Source organism: Rana temporaria, chromosome 1, assembly GCF_905171775.1.
Source record: "Rana temporaria chromosome 1, aRanTem1.1, whole genome shotgun sequence".
Taxonomy (NCBI): Eukaryota; Metazoa; Chordata; class Amphibia; order Anura; family Ranidae; genus Rana; species Rana temporaria.
In genome coordinates, this window is record NC_053489.1 from 610,100,519 (window position 1) to 610,124,712 (window position 24,194).

General features: G+C 44.3%; 1 protein-coding gene across 1 annotated transcript in view; it reads left to right on the forward strand.

Annotated features, from left to right (window-relative positions):
* TAPT1 (transmembrane anterior posterior transformation 1) overlaps window positions 1-24,194 on the forward strand; it is a 117,868-nt gene that overhangs the window by 34,186 nt on the left and 59,488 nt on the right. The window contains exon 3 of the mRNA XM_040335212.1: window positions 21,191-21,309. Within this exon, the coding sequence (XP_040191146.1) occupies window positions 21,191-21,309 (119 nt within the window). The remainder of the gene's footprint in view (window positions 1-21,190; window positions 21,310-24,194) is intronic.

Here is a 24,194-nt window from a genome sequence, read left to right on the forward strand (position 1 = left end):
TACTTGAAAAACACCGACCCACCTCCCCCGCCGCCGCCGCAACGAATGCCGCCGCCGACCCCGTCGCATACCGCAACAACGCCGCCGCATGGGTTAAACAGCGTGCGGGGAATATCACAGCTTTCATTTGAATAGCTGTAGTATTCCCGCAGCGCCACATATAGACACTCCCCCTTGCTCGGGATCTGTCCAATCCCGAGCAAGGGGGAGTGTCTATACGCGGCGCAGCGGGAATACTACAGCTATTCAAATGAAAGCTGTGATGTTCCCCGCACGCTGTTTAACCCATGCGGCGGCGGCATCAAGGTATGGGGGGACATGGCTGGATATAGGGGGGACATGACTGGATATAGGGGGGACATGGCTGGATATAGGGGGGACATGGCTGCATTTATGGGGGACATGGCTGGATTTATGGGGGACATGGCTGCATATAGGGGCGACATGGCTGCATATAGGGGAGACATGGTTGCATATAGGGGGGACATGGTTACATATAGGGGCGACATGGCTGCATATGTGGGGGGACATGGCTGCATATGTGGGGGGACATGGCTGCATATGTGGGGGGACATGGCTGCATTTGTGGGGGGACATGGCTGCATTTGTGGGGGGACATGGCTGCATATGTGGGGGGACATGGCTGCATTTGTGGGGGGACATGGCTGCATTTGGGGACACATTTAAAAAAAAGTATCGGTATTCGGTATCGGCAAGCACTTGGAAAAAAGTATCGGTACTTGTACTCGGTCCTAAAAAAGTGGTATCGGGACAACCCTACTAAAAATGAAGCTGCAGTGGAGATCTGCTTTAAGGTGTACAGTGATTATTTTTTGTTTCTTTCTTAGAAAGGCCAAAGACCAATTTCTTCCCCGTTACAGACATTTGTTATGACAGTCACATGGAAGAACGGCGCCTGTTTGTGCTGGAGGTGTAAACAAAATCTGTCTGGTAAAAACCATTGTGCAGTAACAATGTGTTTATGGAATGTAATGGTGCGCCGTTTGTTGAGTCCTGGGTAAAAGAAAATTATTGCGGTTTCCACCTTTTTTATGACGCAGCTACAATAAATATGATTCAGGATTTGTTATGTAGGAAGTCTGTGTCTACATTATATACCGTATCTACTAGCAGGGACTACAATCCTTGTTTTATGAAGATCCTAAATTAAAGTGATTGGAAATGATCCCCTTGTAAAACAACCCTTTCAGTTTAAAATAGGAATAAAGGCAAACTTGTTAGGACAAGTCTCATCATCTGAGATTATACTGAGTACCCAGCCCTGCTAGAGAACTGACCATAGTGTGTTCTGCTTAGTGTGGTCAGTTTTTAATAGAAAAGCAGATTGACTGGCAGGAACACCAGGGATTTCACACTAAGAAAGCAATACAAAGAGAACAGGAGACTTTCTCATACAAGTCCATGGTACAGCAGGCGTATCTGGAATATGAAATGTTGGGGTAACAAACACCTTTAACTCTTTACGCACTCCTATACAACCTTATAAATTTAAAGCACATTTTGCATGAAAACAGCGCTCCTACCAACTGCACAGATCTGGACTGTGTAGATATGGTGAGTTACATTGAGGAACAAAGGTACGTACGTGTGTGTGTGCGCGCGCGTGTGTGTTCCGGTGCATTGACGGACGATTCAGAATACATGATCTCTCAATGCACATCAAAGCATGTAATCATGTGCATGTTGACACACTGCAACAGTATAAATCTGGCCTCGACAAAAGATGTAAAAATGCTTTCAAGCCACAGATATTTTCAGTGTTAATTTTCTATTTGTACCCAGGAACGAATTACTGCAGCAAATCACATATTTGCTAAAAAAACATCTAGAAAATCATTCCAGGGATTCATAGGCTCCTTTTTCATATATTGGTTTGCAGCTGTCTGTGGTGACAAACCTGTGAGGCTTATTGTACTTCATATACAAAAGATACTCGGCTCTACTTAACCTAAACCCCTCATGTCTTTTCATCCTACAAACTTGAAATACCTGCTTTCTAAAGCATAGAGCGTGTCCTTTAAGAGGAGATCCGCCCACCCCTTTAAAAATTAGGTTAGCAGCCACACATACTGTAACTGCTGATTTTTAATATTGGGACACTTGCCTGTCTTGGAGTCCAGTGATGTCAGGTGCTGCCGCCTCCGCCATTGCTGGTAAGAGAACCTGGGAGTGTAGCCTTTTGGCTTCACGGCCGGGTCCCTACTGCGCATGCACAAAGTGCGCTGCACTCGCTGGCCTGGCAGAGGAGGAGGGGAGCTGCCCCAAAACAGACTCCCCATGTTGAGGGCATGTGGCCTGGTAGGGTTCAGGAGGGGCTCGCTCGTCCCCACTCACTTTCCTTATAAGGGTCTGGTATGGACTTTGGGGGAGCCCCCTACGCTGTTTTTTTTAGCGTAGGGGTTCCCCCTTAAAATCCATACGAGAACGAAGCACCTGGTATGCTCTTAGAGGGGGAACCCATGCCGTTTCCTTTTTTTTTTGCTGTGGAGTTCCCCCTCAAGATCATCAGAGCACAAGTTGCATGCCAAAGTCAGATTGGACAAGATGGAGATCCAACTTTTGTCCGACTTCAGTGATATTCAATGGGCTGAAGTAGGATCTAAGTCGAAAGTATTTAATTCCCTAGCAATCAGCAAGATTTCTGGCTCCCAGGTGTCTTCTATACAGGCAAAGAGTTGAGATTAGGAGCACATTCTTAACCACTTAACGACCGCCGCACGACGATATACGTCGGCAGAATGGCAAGGCTGGGCAGATGGACGTACCCGCACGTCCTTTACATCTACCCAGCCATGGGTCGCGGGCGCGCGCCCGCGATCCGAAGCTCCTGGACCGCGAGACCCGCAGAACCGATCGCCGCTGGGGTCCCGCGATCGGCCCCTGGAACTGAAGAACGGGGAGAGCCGCGTGTAAACACTGATTCCCGTGCTTCACTGTGGCGGCTGCATCGATCGTGTGATCCCCTTTATAGAGAGACACAATCGATGACCTCACTCCTACAGCCACACCCCCTACAGTTGTAAACACACACTAGGTGAAACATAACCCGTTCAGCGCACCCTGTGGTTAACTCCCAAACTGCAACTGTCATTTCCACAATAAAGAATGCATTTTAAATGCGTGTCAAAATTGTGCGAAGTGTCCGCCATAATGTCGCAGTCACGAAAAAAAAACGCTGATCTCCGCCATTAGTAGTAAAAAAAAAAAAAAAATACAAAAAACGATCCCCTATTTTGTAAACGCTATACATTTTGCGCAAACCAACCGATAAGCGCTTATTGCGTTTTATTTTTTATTTTTTTTTTACCAAAAATATGTAGAAGAATACGTATCGGCCTAAACTGAGGAAAAAAAATGTTTTTTTATATATATTTTTGGGGGATATTTATTATAGCAAAAAGTAAAAAATATTGATTTTTTTTTTAAATTGTCGCTCTATTTTTGTTTATAGCGCAAAAAAAAAAAACGCAGAGCTGATCAAATACCACCAAAAGAAAGCTCTATTTGTGTGAAAAAAAGGACGCCAATTTTGTTTGGGAGCCACGTTGCATGATTGTGCAATTGTCGTTAAACGCAGTCCTGAATCGCAAAAAGGGGCCTGGTCCTTTACCTGCATTTTGGTCCGGGGCTTAAGTGGTTAAAGGGAGTGCTCGTAATCTCAGCTTGTTACCTGTATAAAAGACACCAGTCCACAGAAGCAATCAATCAGATTCCAATCTCTCCACCATGGCTAAGACCAAAGAGCTGTCCAAGGATGTCTGGGCAAGATTGTAGACCTACACAAGGCTAAAATAGGCTACAAGACCATCATCAAGCAGCTTGGTCAGAGGGTGAAAACAGTTGGTGCAATTATTTGCAAATGTAAGAAACATAAAATAACTGTCAGTCTCCCTCAGTCTGGGGTGCCATTCAAGATCTCACCTCATTGAGTTTCAATGATGAGAGGTATCTTAATGTAGCACAGTCTTACCCCGAAGGGGTAATGTGAACGGTGAGGAATCGGCCCAGAACTACACAGAGAATCTTGTCAATGATCTCCAGGCAGCTGGGACCACAGTTGCCAAGAAAACAATTGGTAACGCACTACTCCGTGAAGGAGTGAAATCCTGCAGCGCCCATAAGATCCCCCTGCTCAAGAAAGCACATGTACAAGCCCATCTGAGGTTTGCTAATGAACATCTGAATGATTTAGAGGAGAACTGGTTGAAAGTGTTGTGGTCAGAGGAGACCAAAATCCAGCTCTTTGGCATCAACTCAACATGTTTGGAGGTGGAAGATTGCTGCCTATGACCCCAAGAACACCGTCAAACATGGAGGTAAAACCATTATGCTTTGGGGGTGTTTTTCTGCTAAGGGGACAGAACAACTTCACCGCATCAATGGGACGATGGACGCTGCCATGTACGGTCAAATCTTGGGTGAGAACATCCGTTTCTCAGCCAGGGTTTTGAAAATGGATCGTTAATGGGTATTCCAGAATGACAATGATCCAAAACACTCGGCCTAGGCAACAAAGGAGTGGCTCAAGAAGAAGCACATTAAGGTCTTGGAGTGGCCTGGCCAGTCTCTAGACCTTGATCCATAGAAAATATGTGGAGGAAGCTGGAGGTTCGCGTTACCAAACATCAGCCTCGTAACCTTAATGACTTGGATAGGAGCTGTAAAGAGGAGTGGGACAAAAATCCCTCCTGAGATGTGTGCAACAACAAGAAACGTCTGACCTCTGTGATTGCCACCAAATACTAAGTCATGTTTTGTGAGGGGGTCAAATACTTTTTTCACTCAATAAAATGCAAATCATATACATATATATATACAGCTTCGATAGGTGGGGTGGTGAAAGTATTGTCTAGCAGGCTGTTTATCTGCTTCAGTAGCAGACTAGTCCCATGTGTGGTTGTACACTCACTTTACAGAAGCGTTCCTTCCTCTGTCTGCACACGCTTGTTACAGACTTTTGAAGTTCTTGGAACTGCTACAATGGTGGCATTTAACCAATGTGTGCAAATAAATCTATATGATAAATCATTAGGCCTCTGGAGAACATTAAGAACTTTTCTACATTAGTCTGAGATTTTATAGATAAAATGTTTGGGTGTTCTAAGTAATTTTCTAGCAAAAAAAAATAGATTTTTACAAAAAATGTCAGGATAGGACTGGTCCTTAACCACTTCCATACCGGACCTATTCTGACACTCCTCTCCTACATGTAAAAATCATAATTTTTTTTTGCTAGAAAATTGCTCAGAACCCCCAAACGTTGTGTGTTTTTTTTTTTTTAGCAGACACCCTAGGGCAGTGATGGCGAACCTTGGCACCCCAGATGTTTTGGAACTACATTTCCCATGATGCTCATGCACTCTGCAGTGTAGATGAGCATCATGGGAAATGTAGTTTCAAAACATCTGGGGTGCCAAGGTTCGCCATCACTGCCCTAGGGAATAAAATGATGGTCATAGCAACTTTTTATCTCGCACAGTATTTGCGCAATCATTTTTCAAAACGCCTTTTTTCTTTGGGGAAAAAAAAACAGTTTCATGAATTAAAAAATAACAAAACAGGAAAGTAAATTTTTTTGTATAAAGTGAAAGATGTTACCCAACATGCCACGCTTTAAAATTGCGCACACTCGTGGAATGGCGACAAACTTCAGTACTTAAAAATCTCCATACGCAACGCTTTAATTTTTTTTTTTTTTTTTTACAGGTTACCAGTTTAGAGTTACAGAGGAGGTCTAGTGCTAGAATTGTTGCTTGTGCTCTAACACACACAGCGATACCTCACGTGTGGTTTGAACGGCGTTTACATATGTGGGTGGGACTTGCGTGTGTGTTCGATTCCGGGCACAAGGGCGCTTAAAAAAAAAAAAAAAAATTAATGTATTCTTTTATTTTACGTAATTTCTTTTTATTTTTACACTTTTTTTTTTTTTTTTTTTTTTTACATTTTTTTTTATCACTTTTATTCCTATTCCAAGGAATGTAAACATCCCTTGAATAGGAATCTATTGTCATAGGTCCTCTTTATAGAGAGATGTGGGGTCAATAAGACCCCACATCTCTCCGCCAGGCTGGAAAAAAATTTACGCTCTCATGCCGACAGCCGCGACCACGGCTTTGTTTACATCCGGGGCCCGGGCGTTGCGCCATAACGTTGTGCCCAGGCCTTCAACGGTCATATGGTCATCATCCAGCGCCAGCCGATTCTTTCTCTGCATCCCCGATGGCACGGGAGAGCCTGGAGAAGCACCAGATGGCAATGGGAGAGGGGGGTGTCCACTCACATCGCTTGTAAGAACGATCAAGCGGGGGATCTGCCACTATAATCATTCTTGCTGTGCACAGAATCGCCGGCAGAAAATAATGATATCTGAATGATATCCCCGCTGAAAGTCCAGGATGTCATATGACGTCCCTGGGCTGGAATTGGTTAAAGAGGTGGTCTGGCCCCAACCGTGTCCCCCCCCACCAAAAATTAAGAGTCCACCGCTACAAATACTGCAGTTGATGACTTTTAATATCTGGACACTTACCTGTCCAGGTACCTGTCCAGGGAGTGTGGGATGTTGGCACCCCAGCTGTTCTTCAGATTGGCTGTCTGGTGCAGCTGCCACCATTTCTGGTAAGGCAACCCAGCCGTGAAGCCTTTCAGGTTCACAGCTGGTTCCCTACTGTGCATGTGATAAGCGTGCAGCAGTTTTTATTGGTCCGGATGGCAGAGGAAGGAGGAGGGGGAGACCGGAAGGAATGGTACCTGTTTCCCCGTCGCCTTGAAAGGTGCCAAATGTTTCACCGGAGGAGGGGGGGAGACAGATAAACAGACGTTTCATTTTAACCACTTAAGACCCGGACCAAAATGCAGCTAAAGGACCTTGCCCCTTTTTGTGATTTGGCACTGTGTCGCTTTAACTGACAATTGTGCGGTCGTGCAACGTGGCTCCCAAACAAAATTGGCGTCCTTTTTTTCCCACACATAGAGCTTTCTTTTGGTGGTATTTGATCACCTATGCGGTTTTTATTTTTTGCGCTATAAACAAAAATAGAGCGACAATTTTGAAAAAATTCAATATTTTTTACTTTTTGCTATAATAAATATCCCCCAAAAATATATAAAAATATATATATATTTTCCTCAGTTTAGGCCGATACGTATTCTTCTACCTATTTTTGGTAAAAAAAAATCGCAATAAGCGTTTATCGGTTGGTTTGTGCAAAATTTATAGTGTTTACAAAATAGGGGATAGTTTTATTGCATTTTTATTAATTTTTTTTTTTTTTTACTACTAATGGCGGCGATCAGGGATTTTTTTCGTGACTGCGACATTATGGCGGACACTTCGGACAATTTTGACACCTTTTTGGGACCATTGTCATTTTCACAGCAAAAAAATGCATTTAAAATGCATTGTTTATTGTGAATGTGACAATTGCAGTTTGGGAGTTAACCACAGGGGGCGCTGATGGGGTTATGTGTGACCTCAAGTGTGTTTACAACTGTAGGGGGGTGTGGCTGTAGGTGTGACGTCATCGATTGTGTCCCCCTATAAAAGGGATCACACGATCGATGACGCCGCCACAGTGAAGAACGGGGAAGCCGTGTTTACACACGGCTCTCCCCGTTCTTCAGCTCCGGGGACCGATCGCGGGACTCCAGCGGCGATCGGGTCAGCGAGTCCCGCGGTCACGGAGCTTCGGACCGCGCCCGTGACCCCACGGCTGGGCTTAAAGGACAACGTACATATATGTTGATGTGCCCAGCCGTGCCATTCTGCCGACGTATATCGGCGTGAAGGGGTCCTTAAGTCGTTAAGTGGTCATAAGGGGTTCAGTCCAAGGAGGTGTATGCCATCTTGTGGAAAAAATAAATATATAATAGATATATACAGTACAGACCAAAAGTTTGGACACACCTTCTCATTCAAAGAGTTTTCTTTATTTTCATGACTATGAAAATTGTAGATTCACACTGAGGGCATCAAAACTATGAATTAACACATGTGGAATTATACATAACAAAAAAGTGTGAAACAACTGAAAATATATTTCATATTCTAGGTTCTTCAAAGTCGCCACCTTTTGCTTTGATTACTGCTTGGCACACTCTTGGCATTCTCTTGATGAGCTTCAAGAGGTAGTCACCTGGCGCAGCACCCCATCACTCTCCTTCCAGAGAAGCTGAGTGAATGACTCAGCCCATGCGGCTGTGTCATTGGATTTGATTGACAGCAGCGGGAGTCAATGGCTGTGCTGCTATCAATCTATCCAATGAAGAGCCGTGAAGACTTAGGGAGAGTGACGCGGGATCGCGCCCATGGAAATTCGGGGCTCAGGTAAGTAAAACGGGGGGGGGGAGGGGGGGCGGCGGACACTGCAAGGTTTACAACCCCTTTTAATAACGCGTTAATACCTTTTATGGTGAGCGTAAGCGCATATGCTGGTCTCACAGAAGCGGGGCTTTTTCTGTGGGGCTGGAAGGACCGGCTCTTGACGACATGACTGCTGTGATAGCCTGTGATTGGCTGTAACAGTGATAAGTAGCTACAGCCCGTTCCCTTTATGCTTTATCCTCTTGAATGGAGAACAAGATACATTGCCGATTCTCCTTTCCGGAGTATCTAAACAACCAAAAAAGTTATTTGAAGATAACATGGTTAGAGAAGGGGTTACAGTAAAAATAAATCATAGTCCGTGTGTTTTAGGTAGGTAGTCTCGCCTCTTTCCTCCCCCTGACTGATGTCAGCAGGGGATTCTCGGCCCCTCGCACTTTAGCTGTCAGATCGGGAGAGGGAGCTGCGAAGAGTCACAAGACTGCCGAGCGGTGCTGTGAAAGAAGGTAGAAATGGGCATATTTTTTACAAAGCACAGACACTGGAGCATAGGACGTTTTCTAACAGAGGGTATTGCGTGTACCGTATTTATCGGCGTATACCGCGCACTTTTTCGCCCTGAAAATCAGGGCAAAATCGTGGGTGCGCGATATACGTCGATACCTGCTTTCCTGCGCCGAGTTTTAATACTGCGCCGGCATATACCGAGCGCAGTACACTCGTGTATAGTCGGGCAGGCTCGCCTCCTCTCGCGCTCACGTCCTGGACGTACAGGACGTGAGCCCGAGAGTAGCCGAGCCTGCCCGACTATACACGAGTGTACTGCGCTCGGTATATGCCGGCGCAGTATTCAAACTCGGTGCGGGGATCGAGCAGGGAGGACGCCGCAGAAGGACGCTGGACCCAACTAAGAGGACACCCGAAGCCGCAGACGGACGCTGGACCCGACGAGGCCGCCGATGGACACCGCGCAAGACACCAAAACTGTAAGTACAAAAATCTTTTTTCCACAGGAATGTGGGTCCACTTTAGGGGTGCGCGCTATACGCCGGAGCGCGCAATACCCCGATAAATACGGTAATTTACCAAGTGGCTTAACAACCCCTTTAAGCTGCAATAGGTCACCTGATATAGTGATTGAAAAGCAGTAAGCCCACTGAAAGCTACACATTCAAGTAAATGGGGAAGCCAAAACCACATGCACTGCATTTTTCTCCAGGAGTATCGGCATAAAATGGGCAGTGAGGAGGCATCACATGTCGGTAGTCTCTGGAGCGTGACCCGAACACAGATCATGCTTTAGAAGGAAGAGAGATTTAGACGCATGTCTAAGTCTACCCTGAAGCTTCAACAAGTGCGACTTGCTGAAGGCTTTGCAAATGTTTTGTAAGCTTGTACATACAGCGCTTATGCAAGCGGCAGCCCATGTGAACAAAGCCTGCGGTTTGATTTTGGCTCCTGAAATTACCTGGAGCTCAGCAGCTGGAACCACTCCACATCCAGAGCCCTGCCAACTCCATGGTGGACTGTCATTTAAATTGAGAGGATGGATTATTTTTCAAAAACAAGTCTTTTTCTTTAACTATTCCTTTGTAACTTTGCTGTGATTTGTTATCAGCATAATTTCTCTAATCATTTGAGATTTTATTTGCACATTTCTTTTGCTTGATCGGCCTCCCAAAAGGGTGTGTGATTAGTCAAATCTACAGTTGTGCTCAAATGTTTGCATAGCCTTGGAGAATTGGTAATATACAGTATGTTCCGATTCAAAAGAAAACACGAATGAGGCAAAACGCATTCCTTTCTTAGGCGTGCTTCACACTTCTGCAACGGCAATGTCGTACAACTTTGCCTGCGACTTCCTTCTGACTTGGTCCAACTTGGATGCTTTTTAGGAGCCTGTACAAGAGCTGAAATCGCACCCAGTCTGACCAAATTAGTGGAGGAACCCGTTTATAAAGTCAAAGCAACTTATGTAGTAACAGTTAGTGGCTGTAAAGGCAAAAGTTTTTTTTATCTTCATGCATTCTAAGCTCCTGAAGCCCCCCTAATACTAACCTGACCCCAATGTTGCAGGAGAGACTCTGCTGCCCGGGGCTCTCACTCCTCATTGACTGAATCAGCAACGGAGCACCATTGGCTCCCGCTGCTGACAATCAAAGTCAGTGAGCCAATGACAGATGAGGGACTAGCTATGGCTTAATGTCTGAATCTACACACAGCGATGCGACTCAGCTCGGGTACCCCCATAGCAAGCTGCTTGCTGTGGGTTACTCAGCAGGAGGGAGGTGCTAGGAGCACCCAAGAGGGACCCGAGAAGAGGAGGATCTGAACTGCTCTGTGCAAAACCATTTTACAGAGCAGGCAAGTATAACATGTTTGGTATTTTTAAACTCAAAAGACTTTAGTATCACTTTAAGACGGCTCTCATAGGGAAACCTTGAATTGACATGTCAAGTTGGATCCCATTTTGCAGCAGTGTGAACCAAGTTTTTATGGGATTCCTATTCAAACAATCCTAAAACTCCTTTCACACTGCTACGACTTAAAAGTCACGTGATTTTGATAAGATTTTAGGAAGTGCCTGTGTAAACTTGGTAAATGGACCTAAACTTGCATGGAAGTCAGACCAAAGTAGTACAGGAACTACTTTTGAAGTCTGCACGACTTGAAGTCGCACAGATATGAATGGTTATCATGGGAACGACTTTGACTTCGACTTCGCAGGACAAGTCGCACAATTGTGAAAGGGCCTTAAAGAAAATATGGCAATAAGTAAACAAAGGAAATTACCCCGGTTTAAAGGTCTGCATTGTATTCCCCTCTTTCGCATCAATGACAGCTTGCAGTTTTTTGTAATTGTTGTCTTTGATGCCCCCGGATTCTTGCAGGTTGTATAGCAGCTTCCCATTTGTCTTGGCAAAAGGCCTCCTAGTCATGCAAAGTCTTTGGTCGTCTTGCATAAACTGCCTGTTTGAGATCTCCCAGAGTAGTGGCTTGATGATATTGAGGTCAGGAGACAGAGATGGCCACTCCAGAACCTAAACCTTTTTCACCCATAACCACTGGAGGGTCAACTTGGCCTTGTGCTTGTGCTCATTGTAATGCTGGAAAGTCCAAAAGCGTCCCATGCACAGCTTTTGTGCAGAAGAATGCAAATTTTCTGCCAGTATTTTCTGATAACATGCTGCATTCGTCTTGCCATAAATTTTCACAAGATTACCCGTGCCTTTAGAGCTCCCACTACCCCAACACATCAGTAAGACACCACCATGCTTCACAGTGAGGATGGTATTCTTGTCTCTATAGGCCTTGTTGACCCCTCTCCAAACATTGCCCTTATGTCTGTGTCCGTGAAGCTCTTTTTGTCTCGTCCCTCGAGATTACAATGTGCTAGAAGCTGTGAGGCACGTAGTGTTGTTGGGCATCTGGTGCCATTGGCGCAGTAAAGGCTTCTTTCTGGCAATTCGTCTTTGTCCAAGTATTGTCGTATTGTGCTCCTTGAAACAACCACACTGTCTTTTTCAAGAGCAGCCTGTATTTCTACCGAGGTTACCTATGGATTTTTTTTTTATCTCAAAACAATTGTTCTGGCATTTGTGGCTGCAATCTTTCTTGGTCTACCTGACCTTGGCTTGGTATTAGATCTTTGCAAGAGAACCTTAAATTTTACACTTCTTAATAAGTGATTGAACAGTACTGACTGACATATATTCAAGGCTTTGGATATCTTTTTATATCCTTTTCCATCTTTATTAAGTTTCATTACCTTGCTACACAGGTCTTTTGACAGTTCTTTTCTGCTCCTCATGGTTCAGTACATCTATGCGAGAGCATATACTCATAGACTATACACACACTAATTGCAAGTTAAAAAGCCAAAGATGTGGGAAATTAACCTTTAATTGCCATTTTAACCTGTGCATGTTGCCTTGGGTTTGTAAACATTTTGATTAGGGCCATTTGGGTAATTTCTCTTTATTATTTAACTACTTGCCTACTGGGCGCTTTACCCACTTCCTGCCCAGGCCAATTTTCATCTTTCAGCACTTTGACAATTGCGCGGTCATGCAATGCTGTACCCAAACTAGATTTTTATATATTTTTTTTTAGACAGATAAAGCTCTTTCTTTTGGTGGTAGTTAATCACCATTGGGTTATTTCTTTTTTGCTTAAAAAAAAAACCCGCAAGCGACCAAAAATTTGAAAAAAAAAACTAGTTTTTCTTATACAATTTTGTAAACAAGCAATTTTTCTCCTTCACTGATGTACGCTGATGAGGCAGCACTGATGTGCGCTGATGAGGCAGCACTGATGAGGCAACATCTAATATGCAGCACCGATTTGCAGCACTGGTGGGGCTGCACTGTTAATCAGGGCACTGATTTTTTTTATGCAGATCTCTCCTGTCAGAAAATTTCGCTGATTGGCTCTCCTCTCATGCTCTCAGTGTGAGGAAAGGAATGCCGATAACCGTCATTTCCTTTTTTATCAGCTGTGATTGGACATAGCTGATCACATGGGTAAATAGCCTCGTCATCGGGTCTTTACCAAGATCGGTGATGCGCCGTGTCCCAGGGACAGAGTGCACCACCAATCACCGAACTGCCCCCTTGCGGCGAGAGTTGGACAACGTTAAATGATGTTGTCTCAGAATGAGAGAGACGTTGCCCGTGTCTTATAATTATCCAAATTAGGCCGATATTTACAACTGACCGCTCCCTTGCCCATGTTCCTCCTCCACACTCTGTTGGCAGGGCATGTAACTGAATTGAGAGAGAGAGAAGCTGTCAAAATTGAGCCTTGATGTTGGAGGTGGGCGGGACCCAGCAGCTATCAAACACCAGCCAATGGGATGGGATCTGCGCGGCCCGCTACGTGTATGTAGCCCCCACCCCCTTTCTTAAATAGCCCATTTTTTGGCTGGTGTTTGATAGCTGCTGGGTTCTGCCCACCCCGGGCCCCGCCCACTCACGACATCACCACTGATTTTGACAGCTCATCTCTCTCTGCATTCAGTTTCACACAGTTACACTATCGACTCGGTGTGAAACCTGCCAGAGCCAACCAGTGCCACCTGCCAGTGCAATCTGTACTGAGGACATCAAGTGTGTGGTAGAATGACAGGAGCAAACAGGGTGGAGTGGGAGAGTTCGAGACAAAGGGTAAAAAAATCAATTAAAAAAATCGACCTCATATATCGACCGCCCTGATTTGTAAATATCGGCCAGAGGAAAACCCATATTGGTCAACCTTCTAATCTCCACTTCTCCATACCCCCACCCAGAAAACCCCCACTTTTCCCAGATACCCCTCGATTCGTAGGATTGGCTCGGCATCAAACCAATTCAGAAATCTAGCTTTGTGATAGAATATCATGATAGAAAAGTTTCATAGAGAAAACTTTTGGAAGGCTATATTATCAAATCATCTTTAAGCTTCACCTTTTCATCCGAGTTCCAATTTCCAGCCAATTCTTTTCTTACAGCAACTCTGTAACTGTCTGGAGTGTCATATGCCGTTATCCGCAGAGATTTTGTTCTGTTTATTTATTTTTTATTCCCTGCCATCAAGTATCTGGTCAGTTGTTGTTAAGTGCTGACCCTGCTGTCAGCAGAGTGTTGTTCTACAAGGGCCCGGTGACATTTGAACTGTAATTTCAGAAAGCCCCATTCTTGGCAGCAGCTTTCATGAGCACATGCAGCTAAATGTAGCAGTAAAATTCCTTTGCTGCAGTGATGGGGTTTGACGGCTGTACGATTACCATTGTAAACGTTGGCACCCCATCTTGCTCTGTGTTTGGCAGACTGAAGTCTGGCTATGAAAATAGAATGGCGTCTGGTTGCAGATTTAGTTTACATTCCGGTAAAGGTGTGAAGTGAGTGGCCCCTCAATGTAGTACACATGGGCGTCGCAAACAAGTGGGGTTTTCTGTTTTCCTGCTAATACTTAATACAAGAACAAGCAGTCACTTCCAGCGCTCCGAGGTCCTTCACAGGCACATTGATAGGTTTTGCATTAGTTTAAGACTTGGAGGGCTTAAAGAGGAGCCTCAGTTTTAAGCTTATTAAAAGTCAGCAGCTGCAAAAACTCGCAGCCTTGCTGTGCATTGTGAATGGTCCCGTAGTCTTCAGAAACCTGTGATGTGTCCCAGAGGACTGTGGGGAGGGAAGGAGTAGAACTCTGCTCAGGTCACCTAGACGATCCAAGCAGAAGTGGGAGCGGGTACCTGCCAAAGCCAGGCACATGCTACTTCCCCCCCTCCCCCTCCCCATAAAAAAAGGCATTTGGGGAAGAGGAGGAAAGAGGCCTTAAAGTGGAGGTTCACCCTATAAAAAATGTCTAACACTGCATCCAGCCCAGTTCTGCATATAAAATGACACTAACCTTTATTTATTTTTTTGCCGTAGATAGCGTTTAGCCGTGGAATTCACCGCGGCTTCCGGGTAGGGAATCCCGCGGGAGTGGGCTTTCCTATTGACATGCCAATTGATTGACATGCTAAACGACGGCACACACAGCGCGTCACGACTTCCCGAAAGAAGTTTGGGTCGGCTCGGCTCTATTCGGCGCCGGTGCGCAGGCGGGGTAACTGCGGCACCTGTGGCTGGGTAAATACACCTTAGCTATCAAACAGTTACTACATCTGATGTTCAGCCGATAATTTTCCACCCAACTCAGTCATTTTGAATCGCCTTTTGTCAAGCTGGGTGTGGTTTACAGGGTCACCCATGGCCCAACTTTTAGCCAATTTAACATCCACAGAAATTCAAGCCCTCTATGCCCAGCTTAAAGTTTTTACTAAACCCAGGACTCTGCAATCATTATACTTGGTCTCCCACAGTTCACAGAACATGGAAAGGCAATTATGTTAGTAAATCTAAACTGCTAAATACCTTTTGTCATCAGTGTTGTAATATTAATATAGATATATTCTATTGTAGCTTGTAGGAGGAGTTTTCATTTTACTCTGACTGTTCTATCAGACTGCAGTACCCCTGACCCTCTGACTGGACAGTGCTGATTGGCCATGTGCTGATTACATGCATTCTCCCAAGAGAGAAAAAAAACTCTCTAGCAATACACACCAAACTGAGCATGTGCTGCTTGTCCCCAAGACTCTGCTCTCTCAGCAGATTGGGGACAGTGGAAGGAGGGGAGGAATAGAGAAAACAGAATCTAACTGCCTTTTTACACAATGCGTAGGGTTAAGCCCTTAGGTTCAACAGTGCTTTACTGCATATACAGACTAATCTTACCGTTTTGGGTTTAATAACACTTTAAAGTGGATGTAAACCCTTCATATACCCAGTGAAGTGAACAGACTCCGATGCACCGAAATTAAAGTGGAGGTCCACACAAAAAGTGAACCTCCGCTTTTCGGAAAGCCTCCACCCCTCCCTTCGGTGTCACATTTGGCACCTTTCGGGGGGGAGGGGTGTGCAGATACCTGTGTAATACAGGTATTTGCACCCACTTCCTTGCATAGATAGCCGCAGAATCTACATCACATGAAACACACAGTTCCCAGAACACAGCGGGGACCAGTGAAGGACGCACAGCACGGCTCGCACATGCGCAGTAGGGAACCGGGCAGTGAAGCCGAAATGCTTCACTTCCTGATTCCCTCACCGAGGATGGCGGCGGGGGCAGCCGAGAGACGAGCGATTGCTCGTCTTTTGCTGCTTTCATTGCGGGCACCCTGGACAGGTAAGTGTCCATTTATTAAAAGTCAGCAGCTTCAGTATTTGTAGCTGCTGGCTTTTAATATTTTCATTTTAGCTGGACCTCCGCTTTAAACAAATCCCCCTACATAAGTTTTGCATGTCTATCTGCTGTCTTCAGCTTTATATACTGTTTAGAAAGTGCACATTCTCTTTTAGAATTGTCTCCTTCCTGTTTCACCTGTGGGTGTGAATTCTGGCTATACACCGCAAGACAGCTGATTGGAGGAAAGGCACACACCCCCTCTACACACATGCCTGTGACTGGTTCAGCTTTTTTGCTAATCTAGTTATAGCTCCCCCCTGACACAAATTTCAGGCTGGTTTTATCATATTAATCAGAGAACTTGTCAGGAGATATTGGACTCATAACAGAAGAACAGAGCGATTATTTGCTCTTTTTGTACTTATTTTTGTTTTTTTAACCCCATTATGGTACACCTCTGTGTTTTTTGTTTGTTTTTGCAGAAACACACTACAGTTCATGTAACGGTTTCCTATGGGACGCATTCACATCCATGCTTTTTTTTCAGCCTCTGCGTATTTGGAAAGGGCAAGGACTTTTTTTAACGCAAAACATTGCCATTTTGTTTTTTTGGTTCAATGTACTGCAATGGAGAAGCTGCAGAAAAGCATGTAATGCGTTTTTGTGGCAATTTGTTTTTTTTTTTATCTGCCTAACAACAAATTGGCCAAAAAAAATTAACCGATTGGGATCCGCGCTATAGTCAAATGACGGCTACAGCGCGGATCCCAAAATCCAAGTGGATGTCAATTGACGTCCGCCCCTTTGCGCGTTCCCCGCATGCGCTCCAGAGCGCGCAGCGGGGAAACTCTGTGTTGCCCGTGTCCCTTGGACACAGCCAATTACAGATCGCCGCGAACGGCCAATCAGAGTGGCAGTTTGCGATGCGATCTGTGCAGCCAATGAGAGATGATCTCATATGTAAACATATGAGATCATCTCTTATTGCCGTTTTACACAGAGACAGTGGTGCTGTCTCTGGAGAGGAGACCGATCTGTGTCTCTTGTACATAGAGATATAGATCGGTCACCACCTACAGTTAGAACACAATGCAGGGAATACATTTAACCCCTTCCTCACCCCCTAGTGTTAACCCCTTCAATGCCAGTCACATTTATACTGTAATTAGTGCATATTTATAGCACTGATCGCAGTATAAATGTGAATGGCACCAAAAATGTGTCAAAAGTGTCCGATGTGTCCGCCATAATGTTGCAGTCCCAATAAAAATCGCAGATCGCCGCCATTACTAGTAAAAAAAAAAAATAATAAAAAATAATTCTGTCCCCTATTTTGTAGGCGATATAACTTTTGCGCAAACCAGTCGCTTATTGCGATTTTTTTTTTGTTTTTTTTACCAAAAATATGTAGAATACGTATCGGCCTAAACTGAGGGAAAAAAATTATTTTTTTTTTTTTTTTTTTTTTAAATTGGGATATTTATTACAGCAACAAGTAAAAAATATTGTATTTTTTTCAAAATTGTCGCTCTTTTTTGTTTATAGGGCAAAAAATAAAAACCGCACAGGCGATCAAATACCACCAAAAGAAAGCTCTATTTGTGGGGGAAAAAGGACGTCAATTTTGTTTGGGAGCCACGTCGCACGACCGCGCAATTGTTAGTTAAAGCGACGCAGTGCCGGAAGCTGAAATTTCACCTGGGCAGGAGGGGGGTATATGTGCCCAGTAAGCAAGTGGTTAAAAATGCAAATTGCAGCAAAATTACTCTTTAAAAAAAAAAAAAGTTCTTAATCGAAACAGTAATCGGCCAACTAATCGATTATGAAAATAATCATTAGTTGCAACCCTACTGGTTAGTGACTTGTACCTGCAAGTACGTTTATAATAAAGCTTCCCTCTAGGTACAAGGATTATCTCCTGTACGTTCATCATTTAAGAGATATTCACCATTCCTGCTGTCAGTGACATCCCTTGCACATGCGCACCGCACTCTAAAAGGATGGCACACTGCGTACGTCATCCCTTCATAATGATGTGCCGCGGGAGTAACATCACCGCTGCTTGCCTATTCAAACCAGGCTAATATTAAGCCCCCTTTCACACTGGAGGCATTTTTTAGGCGATATAGTGCTAAAAACAGCGCCTGAAAAATGCCTCCCCTGCAGCCCCAGTGTGAAAGCCCCGAGTGTTCAGTGTGAAAGTAGTCTTAAGATTATTGCAGTTCTGTGTTCATTATTTTATATTATTAAATATATTTACACGCAAGTGATGTAAGAGCCTGACTTGCTGTCAGCCTCCAGCAATCCCTAGGACAGAAGATCTCAGACTGGGGAAAAGAGAAGTAGCATAAGGAGGCAGTCATTGTGCTGCAATGCAGAGAACATGCTGACCAGAGAAAAGAAAACAATGACAAATGAGCTCATCAGTCTGCTGTTTCTTCTTTTTACTATCCATTCATATAGGTTAAAGGCAAGACGAGACCCACAAGCCATACCTAATTCTAACAGAGAAAACTAGGCTGTGCTGTGTGGCAGAGCTGTGTAAATTGTAGAACTGGATGGCCAGATATACAGCTCTTATGTGTGTATTTAATCAATGCATTTAGCTTTTTGTCAGGAGTTTCAGGGCTGACCTGCAAAAAAAAAGTAAAAAAGCTATTTTCTGAGAAAAAAAAAATGGCGGCAGTTTGATAGCATCTCCAGCATCTAAACTGAACTGACATGTCCACTTTGGTTGGAGTGACTTTTTCAAGGGAAGCAGAATACCAGCGTCACACTTTTATTTATTTAAACGGGTCGTAAAGGTACAGTCCTCCTTCACTTACCTCATCCTTCCATTTTGCTTTTAAATGTCCTTATTTCTTCTGAGAAATCCTCACTTCCTGTTCTTCTGTCTGTAACTCCACACAGTAATGCAAGGCTTTCTCCCTGGTGTGGAGTGTCGTGCTCGCCCCCTCACTTGGAATACAGGAGAGTGAGGACACTCTCTACGTTGCAGATAGAGAAAGGAGCTGTGTGTTAGTGGGCGTCCTGACTCTCCTGTAGTCCAAGGCAGGGGGGCTAGCACGACACTCCACACCAGGGAGAAAGCCTTGCATTACTGTGTGGAGTTACAGACAGAAGAAGAGGTAAGTGAAGGAGCCCTGCAAGGTAAAGGAAGCTATTTAGGAAAAAAAAATTACCTTTACAACCCCTTTAATCCTCTACTCATGAGTCTCATTCTTCAGGACTGGGATCTTGATGTGATTGTAAGGCCCCTTTCACACTGAGGCGCTTCTAAGCTTTTCAGGCGTATTTGAAGAGCTTTCCGTTAATTTCAATGGAGGGGGGCATTTTTTCAACCACCTTGCCAGCGAACTGCCCCAGTGTGAAAGCATTCATTGATCTTAACCACTTGATCACTGGGCACATAAACCCCCTTAATAACCAGACCAATTTTCAGCTTTCGGTGCTCTCACAATTTGAATGACAATTACGTCCTTTTTTTTCACACAAATGGAGCTTTCTTTTGGTGGTATTTAACCACTGTTGGGTTTTTTATTTTTTGCGCTATAAGAGAAAAAAGGCTGAAAATTCTGTAAAAAAAAAATGAATTTTTCTTTTGTTTCTGTTATAAAATTTAGCAAATTTTTGTATTTTTTCTTCATTCTTTAGCATAAATGTGAAATATGAAGTTACGCCGAGTAAATAGATACCCAACATGTCACCCTTCAAAAGTGCACACGCTCGTGGAATGGCGCCAAACTTTGCTACTTAAAAATCCCCATAGGCGACGTTGCAGGGTATTGTGGGGTATTGCAGAGTATTGCACAGTATAGGTGTGTAGTATTGCACAGTATGGGGCAGGGATGGATGGCTGGCTGGATCTGTGACTGCATGTGTCACAGATCCAGCCCACAGCACTCCTGCTGCATCTGCTCTCTCCTCTCAAACTGTACCGTTCGGTACAGAGAGGGGAGGGAGGAACCGGCGTCATCACATGACGCCGGTTTGTTTACAAGTGATCGCTACGTCATTGGACGGAGCGTTCACGTGGTAAACCGCCACTATCAGCGGCGTTTTACCGTGATGCTCCGGGTCCGGAGGAGCCAGCGATCACGGACATTCCCGTGTGCGTGCGATTCAGGGAGGACGTCCATGGACGTCCTCCCAGAGTTAAGCAACCGCCTTGTAGATGTATATCGTCTATAGGGCGGTTGTTAAATGGTTAATGGAGTAGGTTTTCGTGAGCCTTTCAGGTGCTTTTTTTTTTTTTTTTGCTGCGTAAAAGTGCCTGAAAAGCACCATAGAGTGAAAGGGGTCTAAACGTGTGTTTTTTTTTGTTTGTTTGTTTGTTTTTTTAAGAACCATTTTATGCTCTGTGCAATGGTTTTGCAAGACCACTCTGGGCTCCTCCTTCCCCATGTGCCACCATAAGAAGCCGCTTCCTGCGGTGGCACACGTGCAGGTGTTTTGTTACATATGGCGATCCATCACATTTGGCTACCCGCTGGAGTGCGCATATGCGTTCCAACACTTTTACAAATGCTAAATTCTCATTGAAAAGCAATTACTACAACGTTCACAAATTCCTTTCAGGTAAATTCTCTAGCTATATTCTTCGTCACATTTGTAAAAGTGTTGGAACGCATATGGCGGCGTTGCGCATGCGCACTCCAGCGGGTACCCAAATGTAGGCTGTAGCCATATGTGACGAAACAGAGGCTTGATCCTGGGCCAGTCTATGTGTGGTCTTGTAATATAATAATGTAATATAGTGGTCAGCCCCACTCCTTGGTCACAGGATTTGATTAACAGCAGGAGCCAATAACTTCCACTGCTCTCCATCCTGTGAGGAGGGAGAGAGCAGCACTGTATTGAGATTGGGCTGAAGTTCTAAGTATTTAGAGTAGCTGGCGGGGAGCTACAGTAAACATCAAGGAGATTTTACCTTAATGCAGAGAATAAAATAGAATAATAACAAAAAAAAAAAATGTTTAGCCTTTACAACCACTTTAAATTGAGATTCTAGTCACATTCCTGAACCTTGTATGGTGGTCTGTGACAGAGAATGGTGGCATCTGACCATCTGATGACAGGTTCACTTTAATATTGCAGATCTGCTCTCTCACATTTCTTCTTTCTTCTTTTCAGCTGATGTTCTTTGGGTTCTTCCTGTGCCTCGATGCTTTCTTGTATGTTTTCACATTGCTCCCGCTGAGGGTCCTGCTGGCATTTATCAGGTTCATTACACTGCCATGTTGTGGATTAAGGTAAGATGAGATTTGTCTTCTCCTTTCCTTTGCTCTTCCTCTAGGGTACGGTTTCTAAGTGTTATGAGCTCCTAGTATAAGCCCTTCATGCAGCTTGAGATTCCAGTTCTGCCTTATGGATGCTATGCCTACCGGTCAGCATGATATAGTGGATACAGATACAGCATTTGTGATAATGCCAGATTCTTGATTTTTTTTTTTTTTATTATTTGCATTCCCACATTTCACAGAAAGTAGGTAAGATTAAAACGACACAAATGGAGAGGATGAATCTCCTTAAAGCGGGGGTTCACCCTATAAAAAATTTCTAACACTACATCCAGCCCAGTTCTGCAAATAAAATTACACTGACCTTTTTTTTTTTTCGCCGTAGATAGCGTTTATCCTTAGAATTCACCGCGGCTTCCAGGTAGGGAATCCCGCGGGAGTGGGCGTTCCTAATGACATGCCAATTGATTGACATGCTAAACGACGGCGCATACAGGGCGTCACGACTTCCCGAAAGAAGCTTGGCTCTATTCGGCGCCAAATAGAGCCGAGCCGACCCGAGCTTCTTTCGGGAAGTCGTGACGCCCTGTATGCGCCGTCGTTTAGCATGTCAATCAATTGGCATGTCATTAGGAACGCCCACTCCCGCGGGATTCCCTACCCGGAAGTCGCGGTGAATTCTAAGGATAAACGCTATCTACGGCGAAAAAAAAAAAAAGGTCAGTGTAATTTTATTTGCAGAACTGGGCTGGATGTGTTAGAAATTTTTTATAGAGTGAACCCCCGCTTTAACTGCTTGCCAGCCGTCATATGACGGCCGGACGGTGCAGCTCTCGTTCTGGGCGGAATCTTCCAGCATGTCAACGACCCAAAGCATACATCCAAATCAGCAAAAAAGAATGGCTTTACCAAAAGATGATTAAAGTTTTGGAATGGTCCAGTCAGAGCCCAGACCTGAATCCGATGACCTCACAATCTGATGGATTTGGAGTGTTTTTTCAAAAAGAGTGGGCATAATTGCCAAGTCAAGATGTGCCATGCTGATAAACTAATACTCTCAGCTTTTTAGGTATGAGTCTAAGGGTGTGCATACTTATGCAACCACATTAGTTTAGTTTATTTTTACTTGCCTCCACCTAAAAGATTTCAGTTTGTTGTTCAACTGAGTTGTACAGTTTATAGGTCACATTAAAGATGGGAAAAAGTTCTGAAATGATTTATATTTGTCATTTTTTACATCACAGAAGCCTGACATTTATTTTAACAGGGGTGTGTAGACTTTTTATATCCACTGTACAGACTGATTTTACTGTTGTCGGTTTAGAAACCCTCTAAATGGCACATTAACCACTAGAGGGCCGCGCTATAGACGAAAGACGTCCACAGCGCGGCTCTCAAGTGCCGAGTGGACGTCTTTAGACGTCCTGTTGTTGTGATTCCCCGTGCGCGCCGCTGGGGGCGCACAGCGGGGAAACAACGTGCCCGGCGCATCGCTCGGGAGCCAATGCGAGTGCCTGGCGGCCGCGATGTCCGCCAGACACCCGCGATCGTCGGTGACACAGCAGGACGCGGAGCTCTGTGTGTAAACACAGAGCTCCACGTCCTGTCAGGGAGAGAGGAGACCGATCTGTGTCCCTTTACATAGGGACACAGCATCGGTCACCTCCCCCAGTCAGTCCCCTCCCCCCACACAGTAAGAACACAATGAGGGAATACATTTAACCCCTTCCTCACCCCCTAGTGTTAACCCCTTCACTGCCAGTCACATTTATACAGTAATTAGTGCATTTTTATAGCACTGATCGCTGTATAAATGTGAATGGTCCCAAAATTGTGTCAAAAGTGTCTGACATGTCCGACGCAATATCGCAGGCCTGACAAAAAAATCGCAGATCGCAGCCATTACTAGTAAAAAAACAAAAAACAAATCTATCCCCTATTTTGTAGGCGCTATAACTTTTGCGCAAACCAATCAATATCCGCTTATTGCGATTTTTTTTTTTTTTTTTTAGCAAAAATATGTAGAAGAATACGTATCGGCCTAAACCGAGGGAAATTTTTATTTTTTTTAAAAAAAAAATTGGGATGTTATTATAACAAAAATTAAAAAATATTGTGTTTTTTTTCTAAATTTTCTGTTTTTTTATGTTTATAGCGCAAAAAATAAAAATCGCAGAGGTGATCAAATACCACCAAAAGAAAGCTCTATTTGTGGGAAAAAATGTATAAAAATATAATTTGGGTACAGTGTTGTATGACCGCGCAATTGTCATTCAAAATGCGTCAGAGCTGAAAATTGGTCTGGGCACGAAGGGGGTTTAAGTGCCCAGTAATGAAGTGGTTAAATAATGGGGAAGGCAGTTCACAAGCTGTTTTGCGGTGACTGATCGGCTCCCTTCTGTCACAGGAATAACAGATACCTGTGATTACCAATACTGGTAATTACCAATGCTGAGTTGTTATTTGTATTGCAAACTATTACTACTACTATGTAGCAGTATTACTCTTCATAGGTGGTGAACATCAGCACTTGATTGCATAAAGACTTGAAAGAGATCTATAGTCACAACATACACTTTTATGACATCAACATTGTAATGACAATACAAACAATAGTTATTTTTGACAATCCCGTATAGGCTTACATAAAGTGTTTAAGCCACTAACTGATCATTATATCATCCCCTCTGTCACATAAAAAGCTGTGTCCTAGTGCCTGTGCTTTTATAAAAAAAATACTTGTTTTTACAGTGTCTTCCAGCAATCGCATGACTCCAGGCTCTCTTCTCCCCGTATGATAGCTCCAGAGGGCGGGGCAGAGATTCCCCTCGACGTCAGCCAGGGAGGCGTGGAGGAGAGAGCCTGGAGTCATTTGATCGCTGGAAGACACTTAAAAC